Raw genomic sequence first — 16,759 nt, forward strand, 5'->3', positions numbered from 1 at the left:
GAACATACCACACCGACCAACTAAAGTGTTGAAAGCATCCATTGTGTCATGTCCGTTTGACCAGTGGGACGTGGACATTGTGGAATATTTCTCCATAGTGATCGATCAGAGAAGATTTTTGCTCGTAGTAGTGGACTATTTTTTACTGGGTTGATGAGCTATCGAGCGTGCTATGGTGTTATCACACCACTCCTCAGGAGGCCACTGGCATTACGCCATTCCACTTGGTGTATGGAGGAGAAACAGTGGTGTTGATTGAGATCGGCATAGAGTCTGATCGGCGACAACTATACGACGAAGACAATCCCAAGCGGCGACTTATGGAGCTAGATATGATAGACTAAGTTAGAGATAAAGTCATCGTCAGATTGGCAACATATCGACAGAGGATGAAGCAAAATTACAGCAGGCGAGTTATTCCCAGATCATTCCAGGTCGATGACTTTATCTAGAAAAGACTGAAGTCGGTCGACGATGTGACCAAGCTAGAAGCACCATGGGGAGGGCCCTACAAGGTGATACAGAAGCTCAGCTTAAGATCGTATTATCTGCAGGATGAAAATGGAAGGAACCTCGATCGACCATGGAGCACAAACCATCTGTAACACTATTGGGTGGGATAGTAAGTGTACAGTAGAATTGATGTAAATTGTAGCACTATTTATTCTATGAATGCAAAAAAAAAAAAAAACAAAGATTCGCTAGGTGTCAAAGACTTACGTGCCGAATCGCCGTGTTATAAGTAAGCTTAGCCCTCACACCAAGTGTCATAGATTCATGTGTCGAACGGTCATGTTATAAATGAGCTTAGCTCTCACGTTAAGTATCAAAGACTCACGTGTCGAGCAGTCATGTTATAAGTGAGCTTAGCTCTCACGTTAAGTGTCAAAGACTCACGTGCCAAGTGACCATGTTATAAGTGAGTTAGCCCTCACGCCAAGTGTAAAAGACTTACATGCCGAGCGACCGTGCTATAAGTGAGCTTAGAAATCACGCCAAATGTCAAAAACTCACGAGCCGAGTGGTCGTGTTATAAGTGAGCTCATCCCTTACGCTAAGTGTCAAAGACTCACGTGCCAAGAGCTGTATTATAAGTGAGCTTAGCTCTCATGCTAAGTGTCAAAGACTAACATGTTGAGTGACCGTATTATAAGTAAGCTTAGCCCTGGCATTGAGGGCTAGAGATCCTTGACCCGATCGAGCAAGTTATGAGCAAGCGAAACTCTCACATGAAGTGCAATAAACCAATTTGTCGCTTAACTGTGATGAGCGGGAACGTCAGGACTCACATTTGAAAACTATGGAAGATTCTCAAACCAAGAGCTCAATGGCACTGAACAAAATCATATTAATTCATACTTGTGAAAGTTTTACAAGTAGTGCTAGGCAATACAAAAAAGAGTAGAAAAACTTAAGAAAAGACTATGCAAAATAGTCAAGTACTTAGTCGGGAAGGGAGTTGGTGATCGCTCCCTTTTTACAATTTTGGTGGAGGCTTCCAAGGGGGGAGGGGGAGGAGGTGGCCGTTGTCCTTTAGCTGTTGGATAGTGTCGTCAATTCCATAGTAAAAAAGGTGAAGGATCAGGTTAGCAAACACTTCGTTGAATTCCAGGGAGCGAAGATACTTCACCCGGAAGGATTCCTGTCGATCGGGCTCCTCCTCTCTAAACTTGTCAAATGCGGTCTTAGATGCCTCCAATTTAGCCTTCAGCGCAACCAGCTCGATGTTTTTTTCGTTGATCGCGCGTTGGCACTCACCGAGCTGAAGCTCACTCGTCAAACACTCCGTCGTCTAGCTGGCTTGCTCTATCGCCAGAGATTCTTCTACCTCTTTCAACTTCTGCGCCAAGGCTCGAGCCTCCTTATTCTTGAGGTCTAGATCTTCAATGGCTCAAAGTTTCCTGACGTTGGTAGAATTAATCTGGGACTCAAAATGTTGGGCCTGCTTAGCCAGCCGATCAAGCTGGTAGACTTGGTCTTGGCTCTTTTTCTTCTCCACGGTGAGTGCTTGCTCAGAGCCCAGCGGCGGCTCGGAGTTACGTTCCAAGTCTTTTTTCAGCTGAGCGACTTTGGCAACCATTTGCTCAACCCGGGCTTGAGAGGTGTCTGTCTATCTGACCGGAGCACGAAGTTGCTGATTCTCGCACTCTAAGAAGGCGAGCCTTTGGCATAGTGCTAGACTATCTACCCAGAACTTCAATCGAAAGCAACCGGTTATGGTCGATCGGGAACTGTAAAGGTTTGAAGCTGTATAACTTACCCTAGTAGAATTCTGAGTGAACTTGTCCACAAGCTCACCGGCCGAAATGGTCGCCGCTCAAGTCCAAGCATCCGCCCAGACTTACGCCAAGGGTCCTTGAATATGGATCTGATGCCTGAGGAGAGTGGCTCAATATCATTCGGACGGCGCCATGCGTAAGTCGGTAAGCGAATGATGACCTTTAATGTGCCTACGGCTGCTCGGATCGGTAGGCTCTAAAGTAGTTGGGGCCTGGGACCTGGACATCTTGGAAGAGTGAATAATGGAAGGCAGTCCCTCCATACGGGCCAGGGGAGGCGATAGATAGGTGACCGACGGTGCATATATCACCCTGGTTTGCAGCTCAGACAAGGAAGGTGCCCGATCAAATGAGGGCAGAGTGGGTTGAGGAGCCGACCTATCTAGAAGCACGGGAAAAGAAGACTCGCTGTGCTCGGTTTGGGGGGGGGGGGGGGGGGGGGGGGTCAGCATAGAAGAGCGAGCCTCTAAAGGCGGAGGAGCCGAGCGGAAAGACTCCACTTGGTGCCTTTTGCGACATTGGATCAACGACTCATCAAAAGTGGCCAACTCAGATGGGACAGCGATGGGTGACATCGAGGGCTGCTCAGGGGGCAACTCGCCAGTAGCTGCTGTTGCATCGTTGGGCGCCACCCGATTGACACTTTCTTAGCCGGTCGGCTTGTTAAAGTGTTCGACCGATAGCAAGCCCCGACTTACCATTTTGGCCACTGCCTTGGCATTGATTTCTACATCGGTAAGCTTGTACTTGCCGCTCTGCGTGGTCCTCAACATGACTTTAGTTGTACAAAAGGAAATGAAATCAATTAGCCCCCTGAAGCAACAAAGAAGAGGATAGTTTACCTAAAGTGCAGAACAACCAAGTTTGGATGGGACTCACCCCAAAATTGTATAGAATGTCCTCCAACAGCAGCTTATATATGTGATATTTCTGCTCAGCCAGATAAGAGGTTGCTTGAAGGAAGGACGACTCCCAACAATATTCCGAAGGGCAGGGGGTTTGGGAAGCTCCATTGTCTAGCTGGTCGAGAAAGGGGGCTGGTAGGAAGGTGAACGAAGAAGTATGTTCGGTGCTTATTGGAAGAAGACATTTTATCAAAAAACACAGAGCCCACTCAGCTTTAGAGGAGGAAGGTGTCTGACTCGGATAGTTTGACATAGTAGAAAAAATGGAAAATACGGGGTATGAGTGAAATTTTTTATAGACGGAATACTATTAACACACCACACAATAATCTAAATGAATTATGCACCAAATGGAGCAGAGGAATGTGGAAATATCTACATACATTAGAGAAAAAGGGTGAATCGGAAAACGGGAGCCAGCCAAAAATTGATCTTTGAAGAAGGGGAGAAAGTCCGACGAAGTGTGGGAGCACGCATAGGCAGAAGGGATAGCAATTTAGTAGTCTTCGAGGATGTGGTAAGTCATTTACATTTGGACGATCTCATCCCCATTGAAATCAGATTCTATGGAGGTATACCATAAGTCGGCAATGGCTCGAGGAGGAGAAGAAGAGTGGGTCATGGGATAACGGACAGGGATCATAGATCGAAGCGAAAAAGAAGGAGGAACTTACTGGAGTAGTAGAGACCGTCAGCGGTGAATAGAAGGAAGAAGGCGAGAGTGAGGAAGGCAATGGAGCAAAAAGAAAAAGTACGGGCTTAAAAACTCTATCTATGGTCGCTCCAGGTCGTCCAATCTAGAGTTTGGAAAATGAGGCTTCATCACGACCATTGAATTCAAAAAGGTAGCCGTCACATCAAACCCAAACAACCGTCTATCACATCACGCATACGACAACATAGAGGGGTGACACGTGGCATTCTGTTATAGGTGACATTAATGGCTAAGTAGAAAGCATGATTATCAGGTGTGGCCAGGCATGCTCTGCATTAATGGGCAAAGATTTAAATGAGTTTCAAGAAATCAGGGTGACATCAACAATAATTAAGGGGCACGATAGTCAGAGCATAGATTAACAAGGATCCAAAAAAACAAATAAGTGCTGACCAAGATACCGCTGAGCGACAGTTATAGATGCCGGTGTAGAGAACAGTAGTAGCCGATGATAGCTATAAACCATTGAGTCAGAGACATCATCAGCCGACCGACAACTATAAACCTTAGAACACTGAGTCGAGAAGAAAAGAGCTCCCAAATATACTAATCGTCCAGTCAATCGGACTTGCAGCTTCTTTTGACTAGACTTGAGGGGAAGACTTGTAATACGGTGATGAAAAGAGGCCCCGCCAGTGGGCCAGAGTAGAAGATAGGTAGCGGATGTGGAGGTCAAAGTCAGAGCAATCAAAGGCCCTAGCTCGGGAAGCAAATTGATTGAGCTGAGTTGCGCGACGTTTGGCAGGCCGAACGTGACCACCCAGTCAGCCCAAATCGTGTCTGAGCGGCTACTCAGTGAAAGCCCACGGTTAAGGCCCATAGTCGAGCAACAACTCTATCAAACCAGTACCCTTAAAAGGGAGGTGTGGCCGGTCGGACAAAGAGCAACCCTGCGATAACAACAACCAAACAGAAAGTGGGTCAATAGTTCAGTGCAGTACACTCAAATAGGGACTATCCGCCTGAGCAGCGGTCGATCGGCCACGTGCAGACTGCTGACTACTTTATTACATCCTTTTGGGAGTTTGTGTCGCTGACAATGGAGCATGTCAAACATACAAATCGTACTTTAAAAGCTTCTAGGCTACCACATTAGAGAGTTGCTTGACTGCTTAAGGACTGGTGTCAGGGACACTTTTTGACTTGTCTGTTGTGCTACAATTTTTTGCTATTTTACACATTACCAGTAATTGACTTGAGCATTAGAGGGTCAACGTCGGGAACTCTTTCTTGGCTCGGTACTAACGTTCCTTATTTTGCAAATCGCGAAAAGTCTTCATCGAGTCAAAGAGAATGCCACATTCCCAGCTCGCCATCTTCTCAGATTCTGGACAGAATCATATAATATTATTTACTTTGGGCCTAAGCACTCATGTGTTTTATTTTTGGGCACTACCTAAAAGGGTGCATACCAATGGAGATATCTTTTTTTTTTTATAAATTCATGATCTTTCCCATGTGTTTCAATGTGAGACTATATTTATAACCTTACAAATCAAATATTTGTGAATAAACTTGATGTTCAGCTTGATAAAAGTTTATTTATATTTGTTCAATATACATAAGGTAAATTAAATAAACAAGCTTAAATAACTCGTTAAACTAAACAAGCAAGTTAGAACTTAGCTCGTTAATGTTCGTATATAATGTTCATGAACAATATTCGTGAACAATATTTGCGAATAATATTCACGAACCATGTTCATTAATAAAACATTTATCAATGTACTAAATAAATAAAAAAAACTTTTAAAATAAAACAAACAAGTTTGAATTATCAAGTTCAATAATCAATCAAATAAGTAAAATTTTTAAACAATCAAACAAACTTAAATCGAGAGCTCGATAACATCTAAGCCTGAACCAAGCTCAAGCTCATAAAAAATAATCCAAGTCAAACTTGAACAATCATTTCAATAGCTTGATTCATTTTAACTCGGTTCGACTTGACTCGATTACATCAAACAAATTTGAACATCCTAAAACTTGACTCGTCTTAACTTGTTTACAATCCTACTACATGTCTCGATGCTTCTCACCTACATTCTCTTAGTTTACCTCATACAACTTTCTTTGATCTCTTATGAACCTCGAGCCATCAGCAGCCAACCTAGTTGTATTAGGTCATTGCTTAAAATCTACTCCAACACTATTATAGTGCTTCTCATCGTAGGTCTCTCGGATGTGTCAAAAGTATCCTTTATTTTGATCTCAACTAATTTTCAAGTTATTGAATGAGATGAGATTAGTTAAATGGTGATAACTTTATTATAGTGGGATAAATGATCAATTTTTGACAGATGCATGTCCTTAAAAAAAAAAAAAAAAATTCTTTCACTTTCTAGACACTTGACAGATGATTTTAAGCCGACCCCATAATTTATCTTTTTTTATATTACCTAGGAATAGACTCTATATGGGTGAGCATAATCAACTGCTACTAAGGGAGGGGTAATTTGAATATTAATGTAAGTGAAGTGGTTGAATAAAATCTAATTTGGGGTATTAAATTATGAGTAAAATATTATTTTAATATAATATTTAAAAAAAATAAGGAGTGCTAAATAATTGGGGAACCCTATTAATTGCCTATGTTTGTTAGCTCTGTAGTTGCCGTCTTGGATCAATCGGTAACCTGCTCCAGTCCATTCGCCACCAATCCACCCTTTCTTTCCCTTCAAGATCGGCAGCAAATCGATGTAAGTTGAAATAATAAAAGAAATTATCGTCACTGTCAAAATTCAGCAGTTATTGCTTTCGATGATTCATCCAAAGCGTGTGGCTTTGTGAGCTGCAAGTCCAATTTGGGGGTTTAGCTAAACGAACTCGGCCGGTGTTCAGAAATCAAAAACCACGGCGCGACCTCTTCAATTTCAATCCGCTGCTGCTGCTGCTTCACGCCACGCTCCGCTAAATAAGCCAACGGCCTCAAAAGGCCGTTTCCTTTTGCATTAATTGCTCGCCTCCTTCCTCTCCACCTTCCCTCTCTCCTTCGCTTCGCCCTTAAGCATCCCCCTTCTCTTTCTATATTATTATCATCGCTTTGTATTGATCCACCAGCAGATCGACGAAATGGACGGCTTTGCTCGCTCTTCTTCCTTCAGCTCCTCTGCTTCCTTCCCGTCTTCCACCAGGAGAGGCAGGGAGAGAGGCGGCCGCCGATGCACTGTGTCTCTCGTGGTAAAAAGAGTCGTGCGTGCTGTGCTCACATGTGTTTTTGCAACAGGTAGGGGTTTTCTTTTCCCCTTCGCTTTGTTCTTCGTTTTTTTTTTCCTTCTCTTCCTTCGATTGCCTCCCTTCGAGCATGTTTTGATCTCTCTCTTTTTCCCTTTTTTTTAAAGAATAAATTAAACCCTTAATCTTAGCCAGAAGGCCGAGTTTGGTATACACTTGCTTTAATCTGCTTCAATCGTTTCGAATTTATCTTTTGATGCGAATTATCTGGGTGATCTGTTATGATTCGCTCCTGTTTCACTTCGTCTATTGTTCTGCCCGCTTCAATTGATTACAGTTAAATACGGCTATATTTCATCTAAGAGAATTGGGATCGTATCATTCAACGCGTTTGCTTTTCTCCTAGCTGGTCTTATCCTATATCAGGGCTGCTACAATTTGGGCGAGCAGCGTATGAGACATACTTCATAGGTTGATACATAATATAATTTAATATCTTTATATAGTTTTGTTTATTTATTAAATTATTTTTCAATAAATATATAATTATTTTATTTCGTGCAGATTTTTATTGATATTTGTGGCATAATGAATATAATATGAATTGTTGCCCCAGCAATAATTTTCTTTTATTTTTAATGCAAAATATTTGGTGATCTATTTAATAGGTCATTTAATGTTCCTTTCCCTTTCTGCGCCATTCCTTAGACTTAATTGGAACACTGCTTATTGCCCCACATACAGATCTATAGTGTTAAATTTGATTAACGAGCTACTGAATTATTGTAAAAGGTGATTACGCTCACAACCACCAAGTGGCTAGGGATTAATGAGCTAGTGAAGCAAGTTGGACTGATCATCTTCTTAGAATAAATTGATAATTTAATTGTTTGCGCTATATCTGAATTTGAACAACTTTATGGATAGGCACGTTAACTAAATAATCTAAGTACTTTTACAGAAGAAAACGTTCTTTAGGTTATTCCTGCTCACTTCTACTTTTGTTTAGTTTGGAAGTTTTCTTTGTTTGGGGTTCATTTTTTCATCTTGATGTTGTTATTTTCTTATGTGCAGTTGGTTCACTAGTAGGGGCAATCACCGGCGCTCTTATCGGCCTAGCTACTGAGAGCGGCTTAATACGTGGGGCTGGAATTGGAGCTATTTCAGGGGCAGTCTTCTCCATTGAAGCTGTTGAGTCATCTCTCTATTTGTGGAACTCCAGGGAATCAGGAATTTGGAGTGTTTTATATGTGGTAAGTCAGATTAATCTAATAGCACCAGAGAACTTCACTGTAATGTATTCTATGATGAAAATAATTGCAGTCTAGAAGAATATCCTCTATGCCAATTGTCGAAATGTTATATGAATCTAAACAGATTAGATGCGCGGCATAATATTTTTCATATTCAATGGAGTAAAAACATAACTAAAGGGAATTTGCTAAATAATTCATTCAATAGAGGGCTTAAAATAGGATATATCTTCAATATCCAATATTAACAGTTTAAACAGTTTGGTCTATATTATTTTTACAAATTTTAGGGCTTAATCAATTGATCATGTTAGTTGGCGACTTAAACAGTCAGTATTGATCAATATTTCTCAAATACTATAAAACTTTGCACAGTTTTGGCCGCATAACATGGTGTAGTATGCTTTCATCTAGCACGGCTTAGTCAGAATCTTTTTGTAGGAATTAATCAATATAAGTTTGTTGTAAAATAAATGCACAATTATACTTATTTAGGAGTTATATGGTAGCCAGACCCCATCTAATGGGATAAAGCTTGGTGGTTGTTGTTGTTAGGAGTTAAATGGTACTTATTTTGGTAATGATACTTTGATAACTCTAGTTTCTCACGTATTGACAAGCCAAACATCAGCTTAACATGCCATAATATTTTCTTAAATTCAATGGTAGAATATGTTTTCATGGTTTAATCAAATATGCATTTGCAATTAATTAATAAAAGACCTCCTAGGATTGAAGAAGAGATTGTATTAAAGAGTAAATACAAAATAATCGACTTGCATGTTCTATATGAAATGAATATATTGATGACTTAAAGCTCTATTATTACTCCAAAGTTTCAGTTTTAAGATTATTCAAAACAATAATTCAGCATTATTTTTTCTTTCTTGAAAAGTGATTTCAAGCGTGATTGTCTTGCAGCTTGACATAATTTGTAGCCTATTGAGTGGAAGAATTGTTCGAGAAAAGGTTGGCCCAGCGATGCAGAATGCAGTGCAAAGCCAGGTACATGCTCTTTCTGAGCTGTAAATAAGCATTTGAAAGGAGGATATTAATGCTACATTATTTTAATCTAACTAAATTTTATTCGAGTGCAGATGAGTGCTATTAACTTGCCCTCGATGGAGACTTCTGATTTATTCGAAATAGATAGCACGGCATGTGGGTTATCCATGGATTCTGTGAGAAGGCTCCCAGAAATCAAAATTACTGCCGCAAATATTGAAGCTGCAGGGGACAAATTCTGCTGTTCAGTATGCCTGCAGGTAGATTTCCTTGCTCATATATAAGATATAGATGTGCTTTAAGATTATGTTTTGAAGCTCTATCAAAAACATCAGATAGAACTTAAAAGTTGCGCTCATAAAATTTCAATTAAACTATTAAAAAGCAAAGGCAGCTAATGAGGATGCATAAGATGTTCTATGCATGAATCATAGTGAAAAGAATGACTAGTATTTCTTGGTGTTCTATGCTTAAAACAACTTAGTTAAAATTACTAAGAAGGATGATGTTATACTAAGAATGAATGAATCATAGTGATAATTTGTAGTATTAGGATCATGCTGCCATCTTGGTTATACAATAATTCCACTAGCATATTTTCATTATAATTTTGATGAATTATTTTGTAGTTATTAACAATGGATGATTGAATTATGGTTTCAGGACTTCCAATTCGATGAAACAGTGAGGAGTCTGCCTCATTGCCAACACTTGTTCCATTTGCCATGCATCGACAGTTGGCTCGTCAGGCATGGCTCTTGTCCACTTTGTAGAAGAGATATCTAGATGATTTAACCCCTGTAAATTCCTCAACTAGAGAGTAACTTGAATTCTATCTTTTAGTAGAGTAATTGTTTTTTTCTTCTACATTTCTACTTGCTCACCTTTTGTTTGCACATCCTCGTGGATCGTGATATTGTAGCTATAGAATGCTTATATAAGATGCATAATTTTGTAGAGTAATCAGCAAATCCCTTTGTTTGCATGAGCAGACTATTGAGGTAATTCATGAAATCAGCATGATACTGACAATTTCTAGTAGTCCGTCTAATAATATGACACGACATCTTACCATTCACCTCAGACTAATTTGAATATAAGCATATAAGTGAAAATGTAATTGGTAGGAGAGTTTCACTAGAAGACACCACAAAATGTTAAACAACAATTAAATAAAAAAGGTAAACGAAGATGTCTAATTTAACCATAGTTATGCACATAATACATTATATAATACTCACTCAATGAAATGAATTATTGTAAAAGAAGGTTGAAACACATCCCATGTATCAACTAAAAGAGACCTCCATAGCATACAAGTATCATTAGGTCAAATGTGATCCTAACGAAGCATCAAGAACCCTAAGTGTCACATGCTTTGCATATCTTTGAAGAAACGTGACACCCTAGCTAAACATTAGAGGCTCAAATTGCATCATGCATCTTGTGATATATATTAAGTCATGTGATACTCGATTAGTCATTTATGATCCAAACCGCTATGCGCCTAGTAATTTCCCGAAGAACATAATACCGCAGTTAAGCAAGCTCCTTGGATGAGTCCATTTTCCTTTTTAATTGTATGTAAAGAAGTATATATCATCTTAAGTAATAGAAAAAACATCGCTTACCATACACTATCGATAAAAGATACTAAGTAAAGATGATTAACACCAAGGATAAAAATTCAAATGCATATAAAACACGATATATAAGTTAAATTTATAAAGAGGTGAAGGGCTTCTATCAAGTTAGGATATCAATTAGAGCTTCCACGAGTCATTACTCCAAGGCAAGATCTTGACTTTGAGGTTTTGAATAAATAGGAGCTGAGGGCTTACAAATAATCTATAATAATTCTAACCGTAGAGATCAGGGGTGAGATATCAAAGTAGACCTGGCAAAACTTCCTCATCAGGTCAGATAGATGACTGGCATATAGAGATACTTCAAGTCGCTGTCGCTCCGATAGAGAGTTCTCACTCGGCCCATATCTTTTCACTGGAACCTCTTGTTATAATATAAGTAGAGAGACTCGTATCTTCTTTTCGTCATATGTCTCGTTCCGTCACTCGGACCCAACAACCAATAGTCGAATATCTGAATCTGAATCTAATATCAATATATTTCTCATATCTTCATCTGAGTCTTCAGAGTCTCGTATCTTCTTTAGAATCTGAGTGTCATGCAGAAGGTAGTCGCCAGCCTCCCGCCTCCATTCCTACTGCCCCTTCGGTGAGCGTTAAAATCCTTCCCCTTTCTAAAATGCCTAATTGGTCTGCCTCAGTAAATGTACAAAATGGAGCTGCTGCCCGTTGTTTGGCTGACCCTCTTCTTCCCATTCGGTTTGGGTTGACCCAGCAGTCAAGAAAGAGGGTATGTAATAGTTCGAGCATATACACAAGAGGGCTGATTGAGTTGGACAGATCTTTCATAGTCATTCACGATTTGTTGGACTTGACGGATGATATTAGGGAGATAGTATACCCTGATTGTAGATAGACTCGAGCGCATGTGAGTGGACTGATGAATAACTCAACCAGAAGATCTTTAGTAATTTTAAATTTTATTCAGGACTAGTACTAGGACAAATATTAGATCTTTGTACATTTTGAATCTCTATAGTCATTCACGACGACTGATATTGAGATAGATCTTTTATAGATTTTCATAGTCATTCATGATATAGTCAGAGAGAGTTTTGTATTTGTTTGTTATAAGAGAGAGTGTTGTTCGGTGGTAACCTATTGTGAATTTAAATCAAATATATGGATTAATTTTCCATCAAATCAAATTAAAAAAATATAAACATCTAAAATTTAATAAAATATCAAATATAATTTTCATGTTTTAGAAATAAATATTCAAAAATATTATTTCCACTGAAATATGATTTTTTTTTAAAATAAAAGAATCGTGTTATTAAAAATAAAAAAATAACATTCTTAAAATTCAATATGAATTTGGAAGTCCAAAATTTATTTTAAAACATTTTATTGTTTCAAATCAACAACAAAATATTAAAATATTTTTAAGTCCTAAAAAACATGGAAATTTCTGAATAATCTGAAAATACCATTTCTAAAATCCCAAGTTGTTTTAAAAAATATTTTACTATTTTAAAATCCGAAAAAAATCATAGAAAAATCATTAGAATTTATAAAAATGAGTAAAATTCAAATATTTTTTTAAAACTCCAAATACAGTATTAAAACTCAAAAAAGACCTCAGAAACATAATTTTCAAAAAAAAATTGAAATAATTGTAAAATACTTTCATATATTTTAATTCTCAAAATTAATAAAAATCTTAAAACTATAAGAATCTCTTAAATATTAATGTTTTAACAAAAGTAGAATTCAAATCATAATGTTTTGTTTTCAAAAAGTAAAAGCTAATTTAAAATATTAATATAATATTTTAATGCTATTTTAATATTTTAAATGACCAAAATTCAAATCCAATTTTTTTAATAGAGCTGGGAAAGAAACATATTTTTTTAAAAAAGATTTTTATTATTCTGAAGCTATCATAAATTAAGGCATATTTTTCTTAGTAATAGTATTGTGAAAATCATCATATTCAAAATCTTGTGTACCTAGAAATTAATATTACGTAGTTTAAAAACTTGTGAGTTTCTATTAAAAAATATTTTTCGTCTCCCGATGAATTACGGATTAAAAGTTTTTATATTTTTCTTACATTGCTATTATAATTTTTATTATTTTTAAAAAATAACATTGAATTTAATATTTAATTATGAATGTTTCTACATACATGACAATTAATTATGAAAGCTATATGTCAAGTAATTATGCAATGAAATTTTTAGAGATAAAGTTACACAAATATGAATATTTAATAGTATAATTATTTTTGTTATTATATAATTTCATGTGTATAATTTGTTAGTCACCAATTGATTAAATTAGAAAGTTTTCTAGATTATTAATTAAATAATATTAAATTGTTCATTAGCATGTGATGTCATATGAAATTACATTTCTTATGGATAATTTAAAATTATAAAATATTTAGGAGTTGTTTAGTTATTTTTAAAATCCTGAAATTTGATCATTGTTAATTGATACACTTTGTTAGATATATTTTTGTATATTAAAATATAAAAAATATATTTAATTAAAAATATACATAATTAGTTATTATGTGAAATTTGACTTGACTATTAATTATGTTATATAAATGTGTATTATAGTATTTGTAGATCGTGAATAATGTTAGGAAGTGAATAGCATTTGAGAGCTCTCCTTAACAAATTTTCAAAATTTTATTATGAAAATATTTTATACCCAGAATCGAAAGACTATGAAACGAAAAATAATCTTTTTGGGAGGGCATTCAACTGATTGTTGGGATCACGAGTTGATTTTTGAAAGATTATTAATCAACTGCCTCCAAACTTTGACGAACATAAAGATTTTTGGTCGACTGGACCAGCTAACTTTGCCTAATTAGTTGATTGATACATCCAAGCAGTTGATTGACACATTTCTTCCCGTCTTAGCTTGAGTTTGTGATTGTCTTTTTCCCCAAACTGTTGATCCTTCCATGCTCAGTTGACCTTCGTGCCAAGAGGCTTTTCAAACATCCGAGACTTCCTCCATTCTAACTAGCTCTCACTTCTAAGACTTCCTCCTCGTGCCTAGGTCTGGTCCTTGTTGATCCATCAGGATTTCTTGCACTTGTCTAGTATCCTGTCCTTACCGACCTATTGAGACTTCTTTAGTTGTCTAGTATTCGATTGATCTCAATCTATTGAGATTTTCTTTATGTCAAGTGTCCACTTAGACTTTTCCTTATCAAAAATTTTCTTGAACTTCTGTTTGTGCACCTGAAACTTATGTCAAGCTCATGCACCTACACACTTGGCATACATGTTGTTAGGATATGTACAGAGCTAAAGTGGGAGGGGATGAATAACTTCAATCACTTTTTCGAACATGATTTGTTGGGGAAACTCGAAACAAAGATCTTCACAATGCTAACACCCTTGATTTACTTTGTCTCCACCTCCTTGAGGTGACTAATCCAAGAATCTACATAGTGCACACAACTCCAATATAAACACACCTTCTCGGAAACCTTCCGGAGGTGAAGAAGTCTTGTATAATCTCGAACGCAAGAAATACAACTAGAATATAAGTGAAAATGAAAGTAAATACTTTACAATAAGATCTTGCTTAGTATGCTATCTTGTTGCTTGGAAATGACTCTTGATCAGTTGGAAATACAATAGCACTTCTTCCTCAACGTCCCAAGAACTGGCAGCGTTAAAATGCCCACAAACACCTCCTTTTTAGAATTCTTTTGACGCCTCCTAATTGATTGGCTTCACTCCAATTGATTACTAATGTGTCGTGTTCCACAAGTGCACGAAAATATTATCAAATAATAAAAGATATCAAACCCACAAGGATTAGTAGTCAAGTACTAGTTTACTAAATGAATATGATTGTCTAGACTAATAACGAAAGAGTGGTTGTTCAAGAACTAAAGATCTTAGAAAGAAAAGTAGAGAATAGTGAAGGAAGTGATTTGAATGAGAAGAGAGAAAAAAGGGAGGAGAGTGATCCGAGAGCGTTCAATTCGAAAAAGCAATTCTAGGATTTAGATTTCACCACTATGATTGTAAATACCTAATTTAAGTTTAGTTTCCTATCCTCAATGGTTGTTTATCTAGATAAACTATCTCAGGTATCCGATGTGGACTTTTAGAACTATACCGACGTATCAATCCCAATTCATCGTCTACTTCTAGAGTGATAGAGTTGAGGGATTGCTTTCTTAAGGAGATCTTTGTGACGTGATCCCACAACCCCTAAGTTATCTTCTCTTACTATGTAGCGGCAAATTGGAACCGATCCTTTAAGATTTATGATAGCCTATTACTCTTCCGATCTATTCTGGTAGTCGACTCTTCATGTCTCAGATTTATACTGGTAGAAGGATTGGGTTCTCCTTTCGGTTCATCTGTAGATTCTTGAGGGATATAAATCTCATGAAGAACTCGCCATCGCAAAAACAAAGGAGAGCGAAAAGATACGAGGGGAAGGAAGCCTACGGGAAGAATATCGGTGGAACACAGACAAAGAAATGCCAAAAAAGTCGAAGACGGGTGTGATTGGAAGGAAGCTTACTGGAAGATCGCCGGAGGAGCAGGAAAGGAAGAATATTGCCGGAGCACAGAGACGAAGTGTCGCTGGAGAACTCGAAGATGAAAGTGCGCAAAGGCGGCGACAAGCCCAGGTTTATAAACCTCCGGACCGGCCGACCGGAGCCGTCCAATCTAGGTCGCAGAAATCCAAGAAGAAATCGAGCAGTTGAATTTGAAGCGCCAGAGGTCACATCGCCAGCGGATATTCGCCTGTCACGTCAGGCGTGCGGTGGCAGAAGGCTAGACACGTGGTGCCTCGCCACAGGCCGACATTTAATGAGGGCAATTAAAAGGCAAAGGGACGCGCTCAGCAATAATACACAGGGATTTGCACGATTTCCCAGAAATATGGGTGACATAAGCTCGGATCGCGCTTGCCCAAGACAGCACAAGAAAAGATTTCCAAGTATGAATGTTCGATGTGCCGATCAGCTTATGAGAGCAGACCTATGACCGAACGACAATCTTTAACAGGCCGACCGGCATATAGCGGTCACATAGTCGGCCGTTGGGCCACGTTAGTCCGATTAGAAACCAAGGAGTGTCGAAGCTGATCAGGTTGAAAGCTTCACAGATAATTTTGTCCATTCAGTAGTACTTGCAGCCTCCTTCGACTAGATTTGAGGGGGAGGCATGTGATGCGGTGATAAGGAGGGGCCCCACCCCGCGAAGGATAGCTGCCATGGTGGAAGTCAAAGTTAAGGCTGTCAACGCTCAGATATCAACGGTCGGTCAGGCGATCATGCCCCGACCAAGGGGAGAAGGTTCCGGTTTGATCTTGGGGGGAAGGTTCCAATCCGATCCCACCTTTGACATAAGAAAGTGTCAAATGACCGACGCTCAAGGGAGTGGTGGACGCCGGACAGAAGAGGAGACGATGTGCAGAAGCCGGGTTGAGCAGCTACCATGCTCAACCTTGCGATAGGATTCGGTATTGGCACAATGGAGCTCCGGCCGACCGGACGAGACACAAGAACAACAGAGTTACGACCGAGCGGACACATGCACAGGAGTAGCGAGGTTTCGGTCGAGCAGACTGTTGGTTGCTACTCGAAAAACCTAATGGTTCCACTGTACAAAAATTTTGTACAAAGGTCTGAACCTTTTCCTAGCTACCATGTGTTCTTTTAAATTAAACTTGGATCGCCTGCGGAACTTAACACGTTTGATCCAAAGTTTAATCTATTTGTTCTTTTAGGTTTTGACTTGGATCTCCTGCGGAACTTAACACGTTTGATCCAAATCACCTAGGT

The 16,759-nt window shown here is 38.5% G+C and overlaps 1 protein-coding gene across 1 annotated transcript; it reads left to right on the plus strand.

Moving 5' to 3' along the window:
• The first annotated feature begins 6,475 nt into the window (after window positions 1-6,475).
• LOC121974852 (NEP1-interacting protein 1-like) lies at window positions 6,476-10,302 on the plus strand. Its single transcript, XM_042526110.1, has 6 exons — window positions 6,476-6,598; window positions 6,963-7,125; window positions 8,148-8,326; window positions 9,248-9,331; window positions 9,424-9,591; window positions 9,995-10,302. Exons 1-6 carry the CDS (start codon window positions 6,491-6,493, stop codon window positions 10,115-10,117), a joined length of 825 nt encoding a protein of 274 aa, XP_042382044.1. The 5' UTR covers window positions 6,476-6,490; the 3' UTR covers window positions 10,118-10,302.
• The last annotated feature ends 6,457 nt before the right edge of the window (window positions 10,303-16,759 follow it).

The sequence above is a fragment of the Zingiber officinale genome, chromosome 4B (genome assembly GCF_018446385.1).
Source record: "Zingiber officinale cultivar Zhangliang chromosome 4B, Zo_v1.1, whole genome shotgun sequence".
NCBI lineage: Eukaryota > Viridiplantae > Streptophyta > Magnoliopsida > Zingiberales > Zingiberaceae > Zingiber > Zingiber officinale.